General features: G+C 44.2%; 1 protein-coding gene across 5 annotated transcripts in view; it reads right to left on the bottom strand.

Moving 5' to 3' along the window:
* Positions 1 to 23,788, bottom strand: part of HSD3B7 (hydroxy-delta-5-steroid dehydrogenase, 3 beta- and steroid delta-isomerase 7) — a 324,275-nt gene that overhangs the window by 106,159 nt on the left and 194,328 nt on the right. For all 5 annotated transcript variants that reach the window (XM_078652477.1, XM_078652475.1, XM_078652479.1 and 2 more), the window contains exon 2: positions 17,898 to 18,057. In XM_078652477.1, coding sequence (XP_078508603.1) covers positions 17,898 to 18,057 — 160 coding nt within the window. The remainder of the gene's footprint in view (positions 1 to 17,897; positions 18,058 to 23,788) is intronic.

Genomic DNA, 23,788 nt, shown 5'->3' with positions numbered 1-23,788 from the left:
GCCCCCCCCCCACCACCTGACGGAAATGTCTGGAATCGACCCCCACGGGCATATTTCGGGCATATACAGCAAATGTTCAATACAATAAGAGTGTTTAGTAAACTGCAGGTTTGTGAGTGGGTGTGGTGAAATGACAGAGGCGTATTACACAGCTCAAAACACCACTTTCCAAGATAAAATGTGCGCAAATTGTTTTTACTAGAATGCTTTGTTTTACAAAGGACATAGATTGATAATAACACCACCAACATAAATGTGACAGGTGTGCCTGTTTTTCAGAGACGGTCAATCTGTGGATGGATTTTTGCTACTGCCATCCTCAGGTTGTGCTCCACATCCAGTCTTGAACCGTACTTAGCCTTTAATATTGCAAGTGCTGAGAACCTAATCTCACATAAATAGGACAAGCTGAAAGGCAAGAGACTTTTGATAGCAGTTTCTCCCAAATCAGAATATTCTGCAGACATTTTCAGCCAAGACAGGGACAGTAAGGGAGACAGAGTTGTCAGATTTTTCAAGCACTCCCTAGCTCAGAGCTGATACACGAGAAACAAATCTTCTCTAGAAATCATTAACAAACGTCTTAGGCAGCATTATAATGGGATAATTGCCCACCAACCAGTTATGGATCCGAAGACAGTTGAAAGTCCGCAGAGAGGGCGCTGAACGAACACCTAATTAAGAATTCCTTAGTGGTTCGATAAGTTGCTTGCCTGAAGCAATGGGGGTTTAGGACACGTCAGGCTTATGTTTAAAAAAATAAAACTAATAAAGTATTAATTATGTTGTCTATTTTACTTCAGAGCAATGTTGTCTGACAGACTTTGTGATGGCATGGACATGTTAGGGATTTTGGGTGCCCTGGGCAAAAACTATTTTGGGAGTTTGGGGACCCCTGTTCAGTACAGATTTGAGTTTAAATAATTTACTTTCAGCTCTGCCATACTCTATTAAGCCAGGCTACTAACGGTGCACAGGCGCTGTAGTCGAAATTCTAAAAGCGTTTACATCTATTATTCAGAGACAGTGATGTGTTTTCACTGTTGTAACAAAGCAGCAGTCCACTAATTTTAAAGTGAATAATTTCTGTTGTATCCTCCAATTTCTCATATGTGAGGACCCGCTTGGATCTAACTTTTTTATAGTTCACTTTTTTATGGTTGTTGCATGAAACAAAACACATTTCTCTGAAAATAGTACTAGACTCCCTCACATCAATCACATTTAAAAGAAATTAAACAAAACCGTATTTGCAAGAATCTGTTTAGGAATTATTCCAGGCCATCTCGCCTTTGATGTCCGGAGTCCTCGCAGGCGGAGGTCTTAGCACCTGGGGGTCGGTTGTTGTGGGTTCCGCCTCGGCGGCTCCTTTCATCCTTTCAAGGTGGGTCTGGAGGGATCCCAGACACTCAGCAGGCCTGGAGCCAGCCTTCGGGGAGGCCGGATGGGTGATCGAAACTCATCTCTCGAGGGGAGGTGGGGGTGTGATCGAGCTACTCCTCCCTCTCTCGCTCACGGGGAGCGTTCTACCCCCTGGCCGGGTATGGCGCCGAGGTCGGGCTGGGGCCGGGGCGGCCATCTTAGGTGCAGGGACATGGGCATCGGCCTCGGGTACCAGGGAAAATGGAGGGAGAGGACGGGGAAGCCCAGTGTCGGGGATGTGGGTCATGGGGGAATGGTCGGGGGAATCAGGGCCATGGGGAGCTGCACGGGTTAGAAGGGATCACTACGGGTCAATGAGGACCACGCCACGGGGCCGGATCCAACAAAGAAATTCCTGAAAACATTATTACAGTGCATTCTTATTAACCCCTCGGAGCTGGTTAAAGAGGGTAATCAACACCATTTACCTTGCCTACTAATTCCAGGTGACAAAACACATGTCTGCAGGATTTAATATATTGAAATAACAATCCTTTCTTATAGGCCTATTGGCTTTAACATGTGTGTTTCATAATATCAAAATCATGCCTACTACCTTTGTAATACGTTTTCATATTAAAAAGATGAGACCTATTGCATCTGCCATAACGTTTCCCAATGAACCAATCATTCCTATCGCTTTTATCACAGGTATTGTCATCATAAACAATTCAGAGCTTCAACACCCTGCGTATGCTTCGCAAGATCTTCCGCTGGATCCCGACCCGGACCAGGAAGACTGTCACCCAGGCACTCGTCACCAGCCGACTGGACTACGGAAACGCCCTCTACGCCGGAACCACAGCCAAGCTACAGAAAAGACTCCAGCGCATCCAGAACGCCTCCGCCCGACTCATCCTGGATGTCCCCCGACGCAGCCACATCTCCAGCCACCTGAGGAACCTGCACTGGCTCCCCGTCGACAAGAGGATCACGTTCTGGCTCCTCACCCACGCACACAAGTCTCTCCACGACCTGGGCCCCAAGTACCTCAACCACCGCCTGACCTTCTACACGCCCACCCGCCAGCTACGGTCCACCAGCCTCGCCCTCGCAGCCGTACCACGCTTCCGAAGAGCCACCGCCGGAGGAAGATCCTTCTCTTACCTGGATGCCAAGCCTTGGAACTCCCTCCCCATCCACCTTCGGCTGACCCAGGACCATCTCGCCTTCAGGAAACAACTCAAGACCTGGCTGTTCGAGCAGTAGCATACCCCTCCCCCCAAGCGCCTTGAGACCCTCCCGGGTGAGTAGTGCGCTATACAAATGGCATGATTGATTGATTGAGACCTGCTCTTAAGCTAGCACCCCGTTATTCAATCACAAATATGTACAAATATTACAGCTGGCAAAACAGTATACAACCTTTCTCAAAGGCCGAAGAAGAACTCTTACAGAGAAAATCTTTTACCTCTAGGGTTTGTCAAAGAGGAGGAACACCACTAAAGCCCTTGCTTACTGTGGTCATCTGTGAGACACAAGTAAAAAGTAGCTGTCTACAAGCCTGTAAGGAAATGCCTCTCTTTGCATGATTCCCTTTGGACCGATGTGGCTGGTTTTTTGACTCTGAAGGTGCAATGAGGCCTGCTAACCAGAACTCAGTGCCAGTGCTCAGACCATTAAAAGGTGTATGTCCAATTGGTTCAACCACGATTGCCATATGTTAACTTACATATAAGTCCCTAGTATATGGGACCAGGGGTTTCCAGTGCCTGTAAATTAAAGTCCCTCGAGGACTGCAGTACTATTTGGGCCATCATGAGTGTGACAAAGCAAAGCATAGCTCCCAGCATGCCACTGTTGGCTGGCAGAGCTGTTTTCAAACTTTTAACACGACTTTGCCATTTAACATAATGACAAAGTCTAGACCTTCCTTTTTAGGTCGAGCTGACGTTAGCATTCATGCGAAGCATGAATGCTGTCAGCTCGACAACTAATGTGATCCGTTTTCAGGAGAGTGGACACCAAAGTGTTACGAGCGTCGGATTTGACCTCGGGAGCGAGCGTCTGGTAGCTGCGCATGCGCAAAGCCGCTGCGCATGCGCAAAGCCCTTGCTCACACACAGGCAGCCCCCACCTCTCTGCATGCACGCACACACACACACACACACAGGCGCGCGCATGCACACGCAGGCATACAGCACCCATACAGGCACACATACAGGCACACTATCCCCTACCTCGCATTCTCTCTCAATCACACACAGTCACGCATGTGCACACACGTTCCCTCGCGCACACACTCCCCCCCCACGCATACAAACAGGCACGCACGCACTTTACATCAGCCCTGGGCCCCACTCACCAACTGCGCTCTTCCGGCGGGGCTCCTCACGGCGCGTCTCCATCTAAATCGGGGCTCCCTCAGGTCAGAGGAGCCCCGCAACAGGCGCCACACTCCTCCTTCTCCCCGGCCCCCTCCTGGGGACCCGGGCTACACCGGACGGCAGGGCGCTCCATGCGCCGGCAGCTCGCGGACCTGGGGAGGCGGGACTTCCGGTCGGCCGCGAGCGGATTGGCCGGCCGGCCAAGAGCTTCCGGGTCCGTCTGCAATGGCGGTCACGAGGCATCAAGACTACTGAAGTGCTATTCGCACATGCTGGGTAAACAAATGTATTGCACGTAGAGACTGGAGGCTTTGCCAGCCACAGGTATCCGTCCCCGTTAATAGTATTTTTTTTAATAGCATTCGCATGAGGCTCACTTTGCTGCAGACAGCCACCCGGCTTGTTCTTCTGTCACTGGACTTGTGCTGCTATGTCTCGAAGCACAAAGTGTATTTGTTTCTGTAAAGCATGCTCATTTGTTAGTTCAGTGCTGCAGATTTCGGTCCATGTCTGGGCAATGTCTCCTGTCCATGCAAAGGGTACATATGTTGCCATGGTGACCTCGTAATTCATCCGAGCCAAATGATCAGAGCTTTCTTTGTTGAATGGAGACTCCAATGTCTGGTATATTTGTACTCGGGACAACGAATTGTTGACTGCATTGTGGAGCGTATCAATAGCTCCAAAGAGATTGCAAAATGAGTCTCTGTTAACAAAATCAAAATTCATGCTCTTTGGTATGGCGGATTGATGCAGTCGGGCACTTTAAATCATATGTCAGCCAACGGTGATTGACTGACTGCATGGATGTTGAGTAAGAATTCTGTATACAGATGAATGAATGAGTGAGAGCATGGATGGAAACATCCAGTCACTGTAAGTGATATGCCAGACCTACTGGCTTTGCCAGTGCTTTATCATTTTAGCCCCAGCCTCACACTAGTTCACAAGAGCGTGTGTGTGCGAAAACAATATGTGCTTCAGAACATGTCGCATTTTACAATCTTCTTCTACGCTAATCTTTCCCATTATCCTCTCTAAATCTCCCATGGTTTAGGGCAGGATGCCATTCCTTTTGGTAATAGTGTCTAAACAGGGACACAATACGGTTTTGTGTATCAAAATATTTATTAGTGCAGCCTTGACTTTCAAAGTTTCAAAGCCCATACTTAGAATCTTGAAAGAAATTAGAAACTGCAAGTTCCAGAATCCAAAAAGAATTTGGCTAAAAAGCCAGGACTAAATTAAGTTTTACCGGGGCCCACTTTAACGGCACAACTTACATGTTTGTGCAAAGACGTTTTGCAAAAGAAAAAAGCCCCCTTCAGGTATCTGCAGTGCAAGTGCACCTGCCTCATGTTCAGAGCAAGTTCTGTAGGTTTTTTAACCCCTCCGCACACACGCAATCATGCAAGTGCACTGCATGCCTTTTCTGTGACACGGACTGTGGCCCTGTGCCGGCGGGGTCTGTTGTCTGGAGGGACAAAACATGTGCACTCTCTATACAGAGCATAACTGTCTTCAGCTTCCTGGGCTGAAGTAGCGAGACAGGCCTTTTTACCTGTGTCTGCCAATGAGTATCCCTTACTGGCCTCTGCAGCGCTTTTTAAATTGCTCATCCAGTCTCCTGTAACCTGGTACTTGCTCCTATACACACAGGACATAAATAATGCATGTGCGAAGGTTGCCACTGAAAATAGAGGATACATAGGCGCAGGAAGCGGGACTGTGGACGGTACTGCAGCACCTCAAAATAACCAAGTTCAGAAGGGGAATGAGCAATAAAGATGACTTTTTCAGCTCGTCGTATCTGCCATACGTTAAAAGGCTAAGGTCAAATATCGGGTTGTGTCTGCTGCCAATTTGCTCCCTATTCTTTAACATGGAGGTTAGTGGGTATGCCTTCTGTCATATTAATGGTTTATTCTCCTGACATGGAGGTTGGTGTTTTGGAGGTAAATGTTCTTTAACTGCAGAGTGAAAGCATTTGGTAAAGTGAACTATGTGACAATCTTGCTGAGTTGGGGGTGTATGTGAAAGGAAATGCTATAGATTTTTTTTTTCGAACGCAACTTTTAAATTCCTGTAAATAAACTTGTTTTGTATTTATTTATTGTACGTTTCTCCATGTATCTCCTTCTTTGTTTCTTTCCCATTTTATTTTACCTTCTTCTCTCTTTGCCTTTGTACCTCTCATTTTTTTCTTGCCTTACTTTCCATCCTTTTCTTGTCTTTTTTTCTCTTGCCTTCTTTCCTCTTTCTCCGTTCTGATTTCCTTATTTGTCTCTTTATGCCTTTTTCTGTCATTCTTTTTTCTTCTTCTCCTTTCATTCATTCATTCATTCATTTCACTGTTTTGTTTTTTCTTCCTTTCATTTTCTTCTCATGTATCTTTGTCCTTCACCGCCTTTCTTTTGTTCCTTTCTCTATCTATTTATCCTCATTTATTTCTTCTATTTTCATATCATCTTTCTCTGCTTGCCTTATTTTTCTTTCTTTCTCTCTTACATTTATTTCTGCACTCTGTCATCCTTCCCTCTCTGTCTCTTTCTCTCCCCTCCTCTAACTCTATTTATTTCTCGCTCTTTCTCACTTTTGCTATCTTAGAGCAAAGGGGCAAAAACTGATCCTCAGGGACCACAAATGTACACTTTTTGCAGCACAGTCCATGTGTCATCAATGCTGTGTGCTGCTTGTAGCATGAATAGGGTACTCTAGGGGCAGTACCCTACGCCCTCACTCTAACTATCGCCCAACCTCTATCTATCCATCACCCTCCCTCTATCTATTCATCGCCCTCACTCGATCTATCGCACTTATCTATCGCATCACCACAGCATCACTCAGCACCACCACAAAATCACTCAGGGGCACCACAGAATCACTCAGGGGCACCACAACATCACTATGTGCTACCACAGCATCACTGAACGCCACAGCATCACTCGTCGCCACCACAACATCACTCGTCGCCACCACAGCATCAATCTTTGCAACCATTCAACAACAACTGGTTCAAATATGTTCTCTCAATGTTTCAAGCTTTATTACAAATGTCACAAAAAGATGTTAATATTTCACCTCTGTTCTTGGATTTTCGTCACAATAAAATACACTGATCATAATCTTCACAAAAGTTGTTTACAAAAGTTTAAGCTATTGCCATTACAAATCACAATAACTTTTATTTAAGTATTAATTATTAAAAAAATAAGACATTGTTATTTGTAATATCAATACATCTAAGTCACATAAATACAACACATATTGGATTACAAATGCTATAGGTGTCACATTTGCAAAAGTTAAAACTATTGGCATTGTAAATGACAAAGCTATTAATTTCGCTATTTTCAAAACCAACACATAAATAAAATATTGGTCATTTACAATACCAATAGCTCAAACTTTCCTAATGCGAGACCTATTGCATTGCAAATGCTTGTTAATATATTTATAAGTCACCCCTAAGGCAGACCTATCAGGCCCTAAGGAAATGTGCTGTTTATTAAAAAGTGTAACATGTGCTTAATGTATTTTTTACTGTAGAAAGGCTTGTAGCCCCATTGGGGAGTTCAGGGTTATACGCTAACCACTCAGCTGTGCTAACTTGTGAATGGAACTACTAACGTTGGTACTCTGAGGTATGAAAAGAACTTTTGCATTAAATCCAACCTGATACTGAAGTCGAATTTAATGTAACTTTTGTGTGAATGGCAACTTTGAAAACTTCCAGCTCTGTTTCCAAACATTGTCCAGTGACCATTTATGGTTGCTGGCCACAAGACAGCCTTCTGCCCTCTTGAGGGGGAGGTGTGAACGACCCAAGAAGGAACACAAAGGGTCTGGCGTTGGAAGACGTGTTACCTCTCCATGGCAGGAAGGCCAAACAGGGAGTAAGTTCAAAAGGCGAGCTTCAAAGGGGAAGCCACCTTTGAAGGGCAAATGTTGGACACACACGAGGGAGCTGTTCTTTTGTTCTGATAGACTGGCTGACGTTGGGGACAGAGAGGGCGAATCAGTTTCCAAACCTTATTCCTGTAGGCATGAAGCCCTTAGGTAGCTACATCTCTAGGGTGGGCTACCAAGCTCCACACACCAAGAGAAGGGTTCTGCCATCTTGGGGGTAGGCAGAATATTGCACTCTGGGATAGCTAGATGCCACTCTTTGCAGAAAGTTGCTATCAGGCAGTTGGGGACCTGGAAGGTCATTGGCCAGTAGCCACCTCATCCCACGAGGGCAAGTTCCCAGACCTCAGACCTCAGATTACATTTGCACTGAAGAGTGGACGAAATAAGGACTACCCTCCTGTTCCCTTGACCCAGTAAAGAGAGGCTGCACCATGACTGGACTGCACCTGCTGCACCTTGGGCTAGCAAAGAAAGGACTGTGGCTGTGGTGACCTGCTTGAGGAAAAGTCTTTTCTGACCCTCAGACAGAAGAAGTGACTTCAAGAGTCAGTAGGCTGACTTCCTGTTACAGTTACAGGGCCTCAAAAGCATGCCTCGGTGAGTTGATAGCCAAGATTCCCTGCTAATCACAATGCAGCCTGGGAGACCGCATCCCGACCCTCAGAAATTGCACTCGAGCCTGCTGGACCTGAGAGAATCATCGAAGTGTAGTTTAGTCACCCAAGCTAAGAGTTGGTGATTAGGTACTTCTATGTGTGCGGCATTCTGCAGAACACATAGCAGTAACAGATCACCGTTATCTAATGATTGTTTTTGTTCAGGAAGGGACATCTTCCTGCACAAAAACAGTCATTAAGCCCTTAGCTGCGGTGGCTATTGCGCCGCAGCGCTAAGGGGGAGGCGGGGCCACGCGGCGCTCCCGTACTCATGACGGAACCGCTCCGTCACGGCCCTCGGGTGAGCTGTGCTTGTGAGGAACGGTTCCGTCACGGCCCCGCCCACTCTTGAGAACGCTCAGAGCAGGCACGGAATTCGCGCCGCGGAGAGCGGGCCGTGACGGAACCGTTCCGTCACCAGCACAGCCCACCCGAGGCTCGTGACGGAACCGTTCCGTCACGAGCACGCAACGGGTTAATGGCGTTTTGCTCTTTTGCTGCAGAAAGCAAAAAACGAGGAGAAATAAAAGTATTTCTCCTTGCTGCACCAATCTAACGCCTGCTTTTGCATGGCACCACCTAAGATTTACAGATCCTTGCAAATCAGGGTCAGCTTCAAAAAGCAATAAGTGGTGCGGTGGAACACCCACAGCAACAACCATTGCGTGCACCTTTCATGCAGAAAACTGCCCCAGAGTATTTATAATCCACCTTTAAATGAGTACCAAATTTAACATATGTTTTTCACAATAAATACATCAGGTCTATTGCCTTTGTCATAACTTTTCATAATAATCATTTGAATCTCATAACCTTGGTGATTAGCTTGCCACCATAACAAATACAGTCCTGCTGTAATGGTCTTAAATTGTTCAACAAGGCAAAAGAGGGCAACGCAAGCACTCTTTCAGCGGAAGCACATAACTCCAGTCCAATCAAATTCTGTACTCATAGAAATGAACCTGCGGGTTGAGCTAAAGCCCCTCACTTAGTCGTACTTTTGAAAGCTCTTATTCTGTTGCTCACACCAGGTCAAGGACAGCTGTGCTGTCAAGCCAGAGATGAAGAAAACCCTCAGTGGGAATAACAAGCTGCATGGAAAACGTAACGAATTAAGTTATCCTCAGAATCCTTAATAACAGGAAACACCCAGAGTGAGCTGCAGGCAAAACCACGCAATGACTAATGCAGAGGGGAAAGAGGTACACCCATGGATCATAAAACTGCTTTTACAGTTGGCCAAATGCAGATCGGAAAATATTAACTCAAGATCACGATGGGTTCCACCTACAAGAAGGCTGAAGCACTAACTAGCATGAGTAGTTACATTGGATTAGTGTGGCTGTCAGAAACCAGTGAAGGACAGAAGGCGGGGTGGGCAGCAGACTCTTTAGAGAATGTCTGATGAGAACAGCTAGCACCCCTACTTAAGGACCAGGGAATCACCCAGGCAGGCAGTGCAAAGGAGGTGCCAAAAAGAGCCGGGAAAGACCTAACTCTGCAAGCTGCTAAAATGAAAATAATTGCACTGTATATTTCTACTACTAATAACCAGGGGTGTGAGGCATATATATTGCTCCTGTACACTTCTACAAGTGACATCGCTGCATCATTTACAGAAGAAGTTTATGTAAATGTATTTTGAGGGAGGTTTATATTGCACATAATTTTCAGCAATACTTTTTCAAAAACACCTTATTTAAACTTTTTGCAAGGTTGAAAAAGCAAGCCTTCACAAAGTTTGCCGGAAAAATCCACAATTCCACACACCATATATTAATAGATAAATTAGTAGAGAGCCTTTTAACCAAAATTGGTCACAAGGCGCTAATTGGAGTATCACTAACAAAGGACAACTGATCATCCTTCTGTGTTTGTCACCTGAGCGGGCAAATGGGCACCTCTACACACTAGGAATCTCTGGCGTAGGGTTGTGCCTCGGTATCAGATAAAACCACTGCTGCTTTATGGTAACTTTTGTCTTACTACTAGTGCTGCCTCTTACCACCATATCCGTCTTCCGCATCGCAAACCTTATGCATGTCGGGTGAGCCGCCAAGCAGGTAACAATCGTGAAAAGGAAGACTAGGACTTGGAGTAATGAAGATGACCTGTAAGAAACCAGGACAATAATTGTAGTCAAGCAAGTCCTGAATGAGACCTATGGTGATGACAGATCCCATCTCCGAATGATGTGTGCGCATTGGCAGCATACGAACAGCAGCCGGATCACGACCAGAAAGCACTAAACGTGTCGTTCTGATCAAGTGGGAGGAATGTAAATTTCTGAACTTTCAATATTCACATCTACCCACCCACAGAAGCAATATGTGAGTTAACCGTAAACCCGGAGAAAGAGGAATGGGATTAAGAGAGAAAATAGACACTGTAAGTCATCAGTTTAAAAAGGCAATCCACTAGGCATTGGCCTCTACTGATAGCAGTTAATATCTAAAGACAAGAGGAATCTGGTGGAATTTTTATGTAATGACGAGTGATTGCACAGAATCAAATTCCAGGAATTCTGCCCACCCCTAGTGGACAAATAGTTAATCTGCAAATGTAAAGGGTGCTTGGAAGCCGGTATTGGTTTAATTGATGGAATCACTTGAAGCTCCCTGGTGACACAAAATCATTATTTTTGAGTGGCATTGCTAGAGAGTTACCAGCTGAGCTGTGAAGTGCCTGCTTTTAAAGGAGAGTCATAACGAAAACTGCACCATGTAGAGCCTGGGTATTACTAAAATCTATTTTTTGGAGCCCTTTTTATCTTAAACCTTTCTGTGCATCTTGTAGCAGGCAACCTTATGCTGTGTGTTTTGCAAGTTTAAAATAATGGCTTACCTATTCACTGTGCCTTCTGTCACAGAATGGGACCTCATAGCACTAAATATACACAAGTCACTATTCTCCACTGCACCAAACAGGATTTAATTCTGTGGCTCTCTGGGTAAAGACACAGACCTCTACCGTGTGTTAACTAATAGAGGTTTCATAATGTATGGTAGTGCATTCCCCACAGAATAACGTAACTTGCCTTTATTTTTCATTTATGGTGTGCCTTATTTCATATGTAGTTACCTGAAGGTGACAGACTGAAAAAAGTCACAGAATATTTTGGTTTTTGTAGCCTCTCCATTGTCCCCACCTTTAAGCTCACTCTCCTCCCTTTGCGTGCAGCATCACAGCTCTGTTATGTTTTTATGCACTTTGACCACTGCTCTCAGGCTTCAAAGTCCGAAAGGGTCAGGTGGTTATAATAGCAGCTTGTGGTAACGCCCAGGGTTGGAAGCCGTGCATAAGCATAGTGTAGTTGACAAATAACACATGACTCAGTATTGACATTCCTCTGTCTCCTTAAATAAACTATGACTCCTCTAGTCGCGAGGGGGTGAAACGTCATCTCTTAGCCTGTGCACTGAAGCTGCACAATAGGGAAACTCCCAAGTGCCTGAGCCAAAGTTTCAGGGATTCTGGCCTAATTCCAAGGAATAATCGTCATGCACTCCTCCTTCCAGCCTTAAAATAACTAGTCAGGAAGAGACTGCTGTTCAAAACCATGCTTTAGGTAACTGTCAAATAACCACCAGAAACTGCAGATTGTGAAGTGCGGGTACATATTTTGGGGTAGATGATTCTGCAAGTTTTGTGGTTATGCAAGTTTTGGACTGTCAGGGTGTTAGGTGGGACATTAAAGTCATTGGCAATAGCGCTGTCAAATTTGTTAAGGCAAAAAGGAAGAAATGTATAAAAGCTGCAGGGTTTTATTGCACTTTTAATAGAAGCAAGCAATGGAAAGTCTTCATTTTTTCTGACCCTTCTCTGGAAGAATGAACCCACTTTAGTGTGGGCAGGGCGTGCTGAGGAGTTCAAGTTCTGTGCACATTCAAACACTGGCCTCTCTGCAGGGCTCCCCTCATGCTGAAAGGAGAGGAAGTAGGCAGCTGGCCCAAACATGGTAATGAGACAATGTTAGACTGGAAAAATATTTTCGACGAATTCTATATGCACTGTGCGATTTAAGTAAGCATAAGCTGCGCCATTTTGTATTAGCCGCCATTTTGAGCAATGATCGAAACTGAGCACTATCTCATTTTGTGTCTGCCTCACCGAAAAGCAGCTGCCAATGCGTTCCCTGTTTACGTATTTCTCCAAGGTTGAGTTTTGCTGTGCTAATGAATAGACCTTTTTTAAATCACATACCTTTCTGTCTAGAGAGGCCTGCTCCCACAGCTCAGAGCAGGAGGGTAGGCAGAGTAACCTTGACTGCAAGATAATGTGTGCCCCGTCTCAGGATTGCAACCCACCCTTTTAGTATCTCCTTTGTTCACTAGCTACTAACTGGAAAATTCCAGTCTGGGCGTGTCTTTAGGCGTGTTGGAAATGTACTTTATGCCTTACCATGCTGACTGAAGTCAGTCCGTCTGCCGCAATCTAAGGAGGCTGGTCAGACCGGACTCTACTCGAGTGTACTTTCAATAAATGTCTTTGGTTTGTATTCTCTTTTATCTGACCGACTCTTCATTTGTATGGAAGGCTGAGAGGTGGTCCCGGGTGACCCTAATCGAGTCACTTCCTTCAACAAGCTGCTAACAGCTCATTGGGCACCTGGCATGATGCTGAAGGGCATCTTTCACGAGCGACTGGCTACTTAGGAGTGTAAATCCTGATTACTAACATGTAATCCTTAAAACTAATTATAGTGGAAATAACAATATAATCTTGAAATGCATTCAAAACGGTGAAAAAAATGTTTGTGCACAAATGATATACCTTGCCTTTTTTGAACCTGTCTCATGCAAGGGTTAAACTTTGAAAGATCTTACTCATGTACCTAATGTAAACCAGTATGTTCAACATAAAATAATTAAATATTCAAGTATTTCAGCTTTTCACTTTTAGGGCCTGATTACGACTTTGGCGGTGCAGCACGGGGTCCGCTCCGCTGCCGCACCGCCAAAGTCGTGGTCAGGCCACCCGCCAGAATCGGAGTTTCTTACTGTCTGGGCTTTGTTTTTGACTTTCCCATGGCGTTGTCCTGAAAATTGGCAACACAATGTAAAGTCCATGCCATGCAAGAACTGGTGTGCATGCACATGTTGTGCCCCCCATGTGCATCCCAGGGTGCACTCTCTCTCACGGTTTTCACAGTGGTCCTTCCAAGCATATTACTGCCTCTACACCACCGCTCCACTGCCAGGGAATGGTGGTTCCCTGACAGCTGCAGCAGGGCATCAGCAGTCCCACCACCCGGATTGTAATAGGGCGGGTGGGAGAACACCACAGCCGTGCCCCCGGGAGTCTGGCAGTCCATGGACCACCAGCCTTGTTATCAAGGCCATAGTGTGCATGATGTATATGATTTAGTTTGATTTATATAACTACATCCAATAAGGAATATTCAGCATTGAGGATACTGAAAAAATAGTACCCTGGGAACTCCCTGTGACCAGTAGGTTGGGGGAGTATTGGAGTGGGATGTAGGATGAGGGAGGCAGATGTGTGGAGGGAACAGGCAATAATGGCAGGTAGCTCATGGGCTGACCAGTTGAAACATAGGTTAGGGTCCCGTCAGGTCAGCACAGCTGCCATACTTCTTATGATACATTACCAGCATTTTGCATACATGCTGCTACTCTAGTAATGGACAGTTGCAACCCTTCTCAGGAAGGTTGCTGCAAGTGTATGCACATTACTAGCACTTTTCAATGGGACTGCTATATTCACACTAGTCAGTCTTTCTAAGAAGTACCGAAATATGCTAACCTGACTTTCCCAGTGCTTCAGGAGGGATGGTGCACTTTTACACAAAAAAATGATTCTTGTGTTGTCTGAGCTATTACAGCAGGAGGGTGGAGTTGTGGAATCCACAAGGTCCCACAGACAAAGGGATTGTTCAGCCCAAACTGCAAGGACATATCCACACTGAAAAGGCCTCATGCTAGCCCAAATTTTTCTCAGCTTCCAAAAGTGCGCAGCAGTGGTTGCTCCATGGGAAAGGAGGAGGGTCTCCCCTTCGACCCACTCTGCTGCGCAGAAAGCGTTAAAAATAAAATGGTAATATAATGATTTTATTACCATTTTATTTTTCGCTCTCTGCCAGCAAACAGAGCAGGGTGGGGCCAGTGTGTCACTGCTGCCAATGAATGGCAGCAGTGAGGAGTGCCAACTTAACCTTTTCGGTGCTCATGACGGCTCCTGGCCGTCATGAGTAATGGTAGGCGTGTGCTCATGACGGCCGGGAGCCGTCCGAACGCGGTCGCTCCTCCCACGCAATATTAATTCCCCGCCTGTGCAGGCGAATTGATTAGTGGGCGGAGTTCAGACGGCTCCCGGCCGTCATGAGCACACGCCCACAGTGATTTATGACGGCCAGGAGCCGTCATGAGCACCCCCAGCGCCACGCCCACCCCTACCCCCTCACACCGCAGCAGAATTCACGCCACGGCGAAGGGGTTAAGTTTGCATTGCAAATGTTGGTTTGGTCGGCTACTTTTCTACGACCAAACCGACATGTACAATTCAAACCTCTCCAACCCGGCTGTCTTTGACAGCTGGGTTGGAGAGCAGGCACAGACCCACAGCGCCTTAAGGGCCGTATAGCATGCCTACTCCTGCCAATCAAAAAGCTTCACTCATACTCCTTAACAGCATTAAAACTGCGTCTTGATTGGATGAGAAAATTGGCTGGGAACTTCACGCTCCAAAGACGTGCTTCAGAACAACAAGGACGTACTGCAGAACATCGAGCAGCAGTGGAAGGTAAGTGATTTGTATGTGTATATTTACATCATCGTGTAAATTACGTGTGTTTTGCGCTCCTCCGATGTGATTTGCCACCAAACACCACTTTAGCACCACTGTGCATATCCATGTCCTTTAGGGAATTAATCAGAACCGGTAACAGTGAATTATTTACTCCATGAGTATTACATTCCATCGCTTTTAAATCGTATGTGCCACACTTGGCTGCTAATGACAAGGGTAACTCGTCATGGAGTTTCCATTGATTTCAATGGAATTAACATTGACCCCATGAACATGCCTTAGCATCCAAGTGGTTAACCACTTGGATGCTAAGGCATGTTCATGGGGTCAATGTTAATTCCTTTGAAATCAATGGAAACTCCATGACGAGTTACCCTTGTCATTAGCAGCCAAGTAGGCCGAGCAAATGCAAATGAGTCTTGGTACATTTCCGTAGTGACTAGTCCCGCTCGAACTGTGATGACAACGTCCTTCATACAACCAGGGACACATCAGTCTAGTCAGGTCTCATCAGTGTGATAAAGCCTGGCTCCCTCTGGTACTGCGAGCTAGGTACCCACCTTGGGGCACACCCATACTGCTAGAAGTGACTCACTTAGGGGGGAAAAAAGGATGGAAATGTTTTAATCGAGCTGATCTCTTAGTAGTTATGCTGTAATCTCAGTCACCAGCAAATTATGGAAATGAAAGCACCAGACTAGTTAACACCCTGTGGTTTAGTTTAATTCCAGCTCTTCCACCCATCGCTTGTTGTTTTTCTCTGCTACGCAAGGCTACTATAATTTTAGGGGGACAGTAACTGCATAATTCCCCCTTTAAACACTTCACATTATCACATCCACACTATTCACACTACTATCCCCCTGGGGCCAGCCCTCTATATTCAATGTCACGTCAGACCCTTCAGTGAAATTGACTTACAAAAGGGACAGCACCATCAATGCTTTTCAGGGCTGCAGAAGCCATGTGCAGGGCAGGAACTCCCAGAATATATTCTGACTGCTTGACATTGACTGACACTCACTCATCCACTTCTGCAGAGGAGAGAAGCCCAAAGGATGTGTGAGGAAAGGAACTCCTGTTGAGCAGCGTTGAAGTGAGTAAAGAAAAGTGTGGGAATTGTGGTCCTGAGTACAATGGGGGCGTGGCCAGAGTGGGATTGGAGATGTTGCTGGCAACAAAAAAAAACTATATTGTAATTTTTTTTTAACCCTTGAGCTACAGGTAACTGCATATAAAATAAAATAAACCCACCACAAATAAAAAACAAATGTAACTTTAATTCAACTGTGGGAAACACGTTTTTCTGGTAGGACAGTTCGGTGGCCAATGGGATCACTTCAGATATCTGTGGGTCAGTGATTTTAATCCTGGTTGGTGCCCTAGGGAAATAGTGAGGTATTTTTAGTGGTAAGAGGTCCAAGCCTGTGACAGAAAGGAAAGTGAACTAAGTCAATAGTTTAAAACGTATTACACGCAGCATAAAACAGGTTGCACACAGGTGGTCGCAAAATATTTTCTTTAAATATTTACAGTGCTTTCAAAAGTTATGACTTTAGTAATGCACTGATTGTAGCCACTGCAAATCTTTTTTATAGGCTTCCTTTAAAATGACATGTTCCAGATTCTATCAGTCTATTACAACCTATGCTGGCTCCCAAAACAGCCTTCAGATTTGCGAACTAACCGATTGCACACATTAAAAATCTTTTGAGGTAGCAGGCACCCTAGAGAGAAGGTTTGTTTTTTTGAGTTGTGTCTTATGCCTCTCACTTCACAGTTAAAGGAGTCCATTCTTCTCCCCTTTCAACCTGCAGCAATGCAATTGCTCAGGAATGGTTGTTTTTTAAAGAAAAAAGTATGGGAACAGTTTTAGTCAAATTGGTAAATATTAGAAACTTTGATCCCTCTTTCCCCTGTCTACTTCGAGCTCTGCCTGTTGTTGATTCAGAGGGGATGTCGTTCATCGGTGGACAGCACTGCCTGCATTGTCATCATCTCCTCATCGCCACAGCTGCCTCTGCCTTGTTCCATAGTTATATACGCAGGGCCCTACCTTGACAGTGCTGGTGTCACTGGACACCGAACTGGACTGCATTCATAGCAGTACAATCAGCCAGATGCATTAAGCTAAAAACCGGTCGCAAAGGGGCAGATTCTCAGAATCTGCCTCTTTGCGACCGGTATTTTTGCATTTGGGATGCATCATCATTCTAAGAAATCGCTATTTTTGTAGTGATTTCTTGATGCATTCCATTTTGCTATTCCTTATTAGCGATTCCTTATTTTTCGCTAATAAGGAATCGCAAAATGGATGCTTGATGCATCTGGCCCTAAATCTTTAAAAAACACAAAAAGAGCCAGGGCCCTCGTCATGAGGCAACTGCAGTTTGTGACACCTATTGCCACTCCCAGCACTGCTAGTTACAGTACCAACACAACCACTAACCATCACACTCCTACAGTGTGACAGTTGAGACTATTCCAGGCCCCCAATGCTATAAGAATGGCTTGGGTGGCAGGTATTAGTCATTTTTACTGTATATTGAATGAATAAACAACTGCTGTTGGGTTCATCTCTAAATTAGATATCCAGCGCCACCATGTGGCAGATTGTCATAAGTCCCGGTGTTGACCATTAAGTGCCAGTGTCGAGCACCAGAAACCACCGGCTCAAACCAAGCACTGATTCATAGCAAAGAAATACTACCAGAACGGCATGCAATATTGCTCTGTCTCTATGCTATCACTTTACACGTAAAGAGATAGGTGCAATTCTGGGTGCAGAGTGATATGGCTTTCCAACTCTTACCTGTGCCAAGGTGCCTCATTTTGTCATCAAGGTACAGGTCAAATACTCGCACCTCAGCGATTTCACCTTCGGAACGTTCTACCAGCATCTTCACCAGGTGCCAACCCAGAAACCCACAGCCACCAGTCACCAGATACACCTGATTGCGTCTGGCTGCCATCTGCAGGGGGGAAAGAGGAGGAAGTGTTAGATTCAGCCGGGAACAAACATTTCAATGTCACATACGGCCATTACTCGAATTTAGCTAGATTTTCTTGGCACCACAGATGCCCTTCATCTGTCGCAAGCGTTCCCTGGATTCATTTATAGCCTTTGCTTTCAAAATTTTTGCTGCAAACTGATATCTTGAAATTGCATTTATATCTTAACAGAGAAAAGTGTGAGGCGTTTTTATATATATATATATAATAGCTTACTTTACGACCAGAGCCTCCGACTTTGGAACTGGGGAACCAGGTTTGAGTCCAAGCACAGGCTCAACATCCAGAAATTCTGAGCAAATCCCTTAATCTCCCAGTGCCCACAAAAACAATGAATGTGACTTTGAGGAATGTAAGTGTTGCTCCTGTAAAGGGCTCCAATGCCTTGCGTTCCAGTTTTCACTAGACAAAACTGTAAAAATAAATAAAATCAATTGGTCTGTTCTTTCATTCCCATTTTTTTTCCCACGCCATATAGCATGAGGCAGTGAGTCTGCCCTCTAGTGCCATAGGCTAACAGTATTATGAGTTTCCACATTCAACTCATTCACAAAAAAGTAGTTATTTTCTTTGCCAGGGACTATTATGACAATTTGTGCTATTTGAGACCAGAACATGATTTTGCTTTTAGACAAGATTTTATTTTCTATTGGTGAGGCCCTGGCAGCTCCCCCAATATCAAAACCTTTACAAGAACGAAGCAAAACAAGAATTGACAAAGCCAAAAAGCAGGCAGTCAACCCCACACCTACTGCCTTTAATAATGCCTGTTTGGAGTGGTCTGTGTTGGTAATGGACTTGAGAGTAATTGTGGGTTTAGAGAGTAAGTGTGGGTTTAGAGAGTAAGTGTGGGGTTACTTGATTGGAAAATAAACGTACTGCCTGATTTGATTGAGTTTTAAGACCTAGTGGTTGAACAGCTGGAGCAGAGAGGCTCGCAGGTGAACTGAAACACCTGTGATGGGTTAACAAAGAATTTATACTTTTGTTTTTAGTGCAGTTATTGTATAGTGTAGACTCAACCTGAAGGTATTGGAGCGCCTTACATGAGCACATGTTACATAAGGGCACATTCATATTTTGTGGGCACAGGGAGATTAAGTGATTTGCCCAGATTCACAGTCGACGCTGAGACTCAAACCTGGTTCCCCAGCTCCAAAGTCAACAGCTCTGGTCATTATGCCACGTCCTCTCCCCAAAGCCTAGTTTAAGCCTAGTTCCAAGTGAGAACGAGAGATACTGGCCCAATAGAGATTACTGAAGTATACAAAAAGTGAGCCAGCGGTTGAGATTAATTCAAGCATTCCATCCATCCCTTTTTTGTATAATTTAGTGTGTCGCCCTAAGTGGAATGGGTATGCCCAGACTTGGCTCACATGCACACTGTATCACTGGAACCAAGCTATACACGGCTGATGAGCCCATAACAAGAGTGAAACTGGTCTTAAGTTGTTTGTGTTCCAGTTCAGGGAGGACCTGGCCTGGCAGTTCAGGGAGGACCTGGCCTGGCGGTTCAGGCTGGACTGTTCCATTGGAGAAGGTTCAGGTCTGATTTGTATATAGATGGGTCCCTACTGAGGTAACATAGTGTGCAAAATAATGATGGAATGGGATGCGGCCCAGAGTAATTACCAGCAGCTGAGATTAATTCAAGCATTTCATCCTTCACTTTTTTGAAAGCCCATGAAGATTACGACACAGAGTATTCCTCAGGGGCCCGTTATCTCATGTTCTCGTGTAATCATAAGCATTTGTGCCCTGGGAGGATCCAATGACCCTCTTATCGGTAAATTCCAGGAAAAGTGATAGACATTCCGTTGAAACAGCAAAATCGGGTAATCTCGGCGAGTTAAGTGCCTGTTGCTGAAACCTTTGTGCAGTTCACAGGTCTGAATCCTCACAGGTCACTGACATCGCCCATCCTTCAGAACTAAATAACGCCCTTAGCACTAATGTGGCATAGCAGTATGACCGGTTCTGAATAGTGCTATGAAACTGCAAGCAACACCCCTATATACAAATATCATGAATACACACCTGACGGGGCACACCTTAGTAAATGGGTAATTGTGATATGGTTGATTAGAACAAGCCGGAAGTGACGTACCTTCAACACGGGAACCTCTTGGAGGATTGGTGCAACAAGGTGGCAACCCCTACATTTTATTGGAGGCGCTACACAGTCCTCGGAGCCCACGTAGTAAAGTGCCTGGGGCGTTTTGAGCTGATTAAGGAGTGGAAGCTGGGAACCTTATCATAAAAAGAGTTGAAGTTCACTTGTGGCACAGCACAAGGCTGCATGTGTAACTGGGCTAAATTTAAACCTCTACCACCACTAAAACATAATCCCCCTCTGTACATCTGAGAACAGTCCTGCTGCACTCGTCTCTAGTAAGACCTCTTAACTGCAGAGGGCGCTGCCCACCACTTACACTTGCTTAGCCCGGAGGGCACATATAAGGCTTCTTTTACTCGGGTTATAAAACACCAGCAAGTCTCAAGTTCTTTAGCACCAAACCATTATCTCTTTAAAAAAAAACAGTCAGTCAGCACATTTTATTTATTCAGCAGTTTATAAATTTACCTGCCAGGTACAAAAGAAGTTATCTCTAGGAGTCATTCTGAACTCTGGTGCCCCTTTGTATATTGAAAACATGCATGGGATTTAAGGAAAGTAAAAAGGAAATTGAAAACATTTCTTTGACATTTTCCTGGGCGATTGCATGCATTGTATTTTGTGTTTTAAAAGCGGCCCACAAAGTCAGGAATCCCTAGGAGTAATAATAGGGGCAGGCACATTAAGTGTATCAGATCATATCAAACATAATGATTACAAGCATGTCCCATATCACGTTTTTAACGTATATGATGTATAATGACTATTCCTTTCATGAGCAATACGTAGACATGCAAAGTTCCGAACAATAAAATAAAGTGCCGCATAATCTTTATTATTGATGGTATAGTTAGCACAAATGGGCCTCCTTTACTGAGTGAATATTATATTTAAGAAAGAGCGGCCTTGGAAAGTGACGACGTGCATTGTGCAACACAGGACCTGCAAATATTACATTGTAAACAACTTTGAACATAATTCTAAGAGTCTCTCCTCCTTTGGCACATTAGCCCACATTCCAGTAATAACAGCAGGGGAAGCAGATCCATTGTCATCAGAAGGAACAATCTTTGGATGCCATGAGAGAGATTCCAGGTTAAATATGGTTGAGGTTTGAGCCCAAGATTGCTCTCCAGTACCACCAGAGTTTGCACCCTTAAGTGACACAGGGCAATATCTCTGTCCTGACTAATTGTTTATATTGTAAAAGAAGCATTTTTTACATGGCTCTTTAAAAGAGATTTAGGGTAACAAGAGCCTACATTCAAGTCTAACCGAAAGGCTTCTTTGGCCAATTCAAAAAACTTAAAGAAGGCACTCTTTTATTTTCGAAGGGCAAATATTTCACACTTCAGGCATGCACGGGTGTGCCTGCTTCTCTACCCGAAAACAGATTTCCCCATCTCAAAACAGCAGCCAGAACCAACATTTATGTCAAATTCCAGCTGTAGAGCATGTGGGGGATGTCAGTGTATTCAAACCACAAATCTGGTGAAAAATCCGACTTTCTATTGCCTCAAAAGAGCACCAGTAACCCACATCCAACACTTCCCAGGTGTAACTTAGGGCAGAAGGAATTTTAATCTGATAAACAGACAAAACATGACCAAATGGAGTTGGCTGTACTCGAACAACGATTAACATGATCGTCATCCCGCCCATACTGGATAAGATTCTACCCAAGTACAGGTACGAGTCTACTTCCTCTAATTTATCTTCCCCCAGGTAGCAATTAAACGTCCCTCTTATTCTTGTACCTCTCTTACACAAGATCAATATTTTGCTTTTAGATATTTTTATTTTTAGAAAGTGGATTCTTGCTAACTTGAAAGCGATAAGGTGATGTTGTAGGCCAATTGGGCTTAACTCCACAATAGCTGCATCATCAGGATACAAAAACAGCCAATGGACATATATCCAATTTTTGGCAGACCCCCTGCATCTGACCTAAAATGCGTGGCAGGATATATATATATATATATATATATATGTATATATATATATATATATATATATATATATATATATATATATATATATATATATATATATATATATATATATATATATATATATATATATATATATATATATATATATATATATATATATATATCAACAAACACGCATCCAACGCATATGGAAGCGCCAACAGATGCAACGGACTTCAGTAGTAAGCTGTGCCAAAATTTAGAAGTTTATTCTGTGCTTGTGCTGCCCATGACGCGTTTCGGCCAAACAATGGCCTTCATCACATATATATATATAACAACAGGGGAGTCAACAAGCAGCCCTGCTTCAGACCATTATGAGTTGTAGTCTTTCGTTTCAAGACATTGAGTTCCTCCCAAGAAAATCTACCAGCAAGTATCAGAATGAAGTTCAATGATGAGCCTTAATAGATGGTGCAGGACACCCAGACAGATGAGCTTTCTCCACAATGTTCATCGATCTACTCTATTGAATGTTGTGGAGAAATCAATGAAGGTGGTATATACTGGCATACCCCGAGATAGTGGGTATTTCACAATAATTGCTTGAAGAAAAGCTATATCATCAATAGTGCAATTGTTTCTCCCAAAAACGGCTTGTTCGGGGAGGATATTCTTTTTTGCACCCATTGTTGAAGATGGGAAAGTAAACTTCTAGAAAATAGTTTACCTGTCGAATCCAATAATGCAATCTGTCTGAAACTTGCTGGAGAAAATGGGGGGCCCTTTTTTAAGCAGGTTGAGGATACTACCCTTCCAGGAGCAAGGAATTAATTCCACCGGATAACAGTATTCAAAAAGTGGACAATCCCCATTCAATAGCGTCCTTTTTAATGACCACAATTGGTATCTCATCAGGCCCCATCGGTCCAGAGGTTCTTGCATTTTTTATAAAACGACCAATCTCTGCTTGAGAAGGAGCATTATATCCTTCAAACATCCCTTCATCTAAGCAAAACACTATGGGATCAGCTTTCCCAGAATTGCTAGAGTATAAGCTAGAAATATACCCCACCCAAAATTTTTCAGGAATAGAAATAGCATGGGGTCCCACCCAGAGTCACAATACTCTGCCACCAAACACCAGTACTTCCTTGAGTCCCCAGAATATGTGGCTGCCCACTTGGCATTACATTTATTCCTATATTCTTGCACCTTATGTCTTAATCTAATAGGTTTAAGACAATAGATTTCATGCTGTCTTAGAAAAGAAAATCGCAGATCCTGACTCCTAATTTGGACATTTATTTCCCGGTTTAACATCTTCAATTTCAGATTGCCATTTTTTAACTGTCTATGGCCTGCCCCCCTACAGCCTAAATTTCACAAAGCATCTATATGAGTTTAAAAGGAGGATATAGGGTTGCATCAGTAGGGATCACTGGATTTAGCAAATACACATTGAATTTTAAAGCTTACGGACTCTATATTCTTGGCCACCTAAAAGGTGCGCCCATTAGATCTATTAAGGCCAACCTCACCATTTGTAGGGTTCCCAGGTATTACTTCCTAAAGGTTAAAAACAACTGCTGTACCCACTATGCTATGGTCAATCAAATCAGTAGGAAACACAGTAAATTGCAA

Source organism: Lissotriton helveticus, chromosome 7 (genome assembly GCF_964261635.1).
Source record: "Lissotriton helveticus chromosome 7, aLisHel1.1, whole genome shotgun sequence".
In the NCBI taxonomy this organism is placed as follows: Eukaryota; Metazoa; Chordata; class Amphibia; order Caudata; family Salamandridae; genus Lissotriton; species Lissotriton helveticus.
Note: the sequence above shows the minus strand (reverse complement) of the source record. Positions and strands in the feature narration are given on the sequence as shown.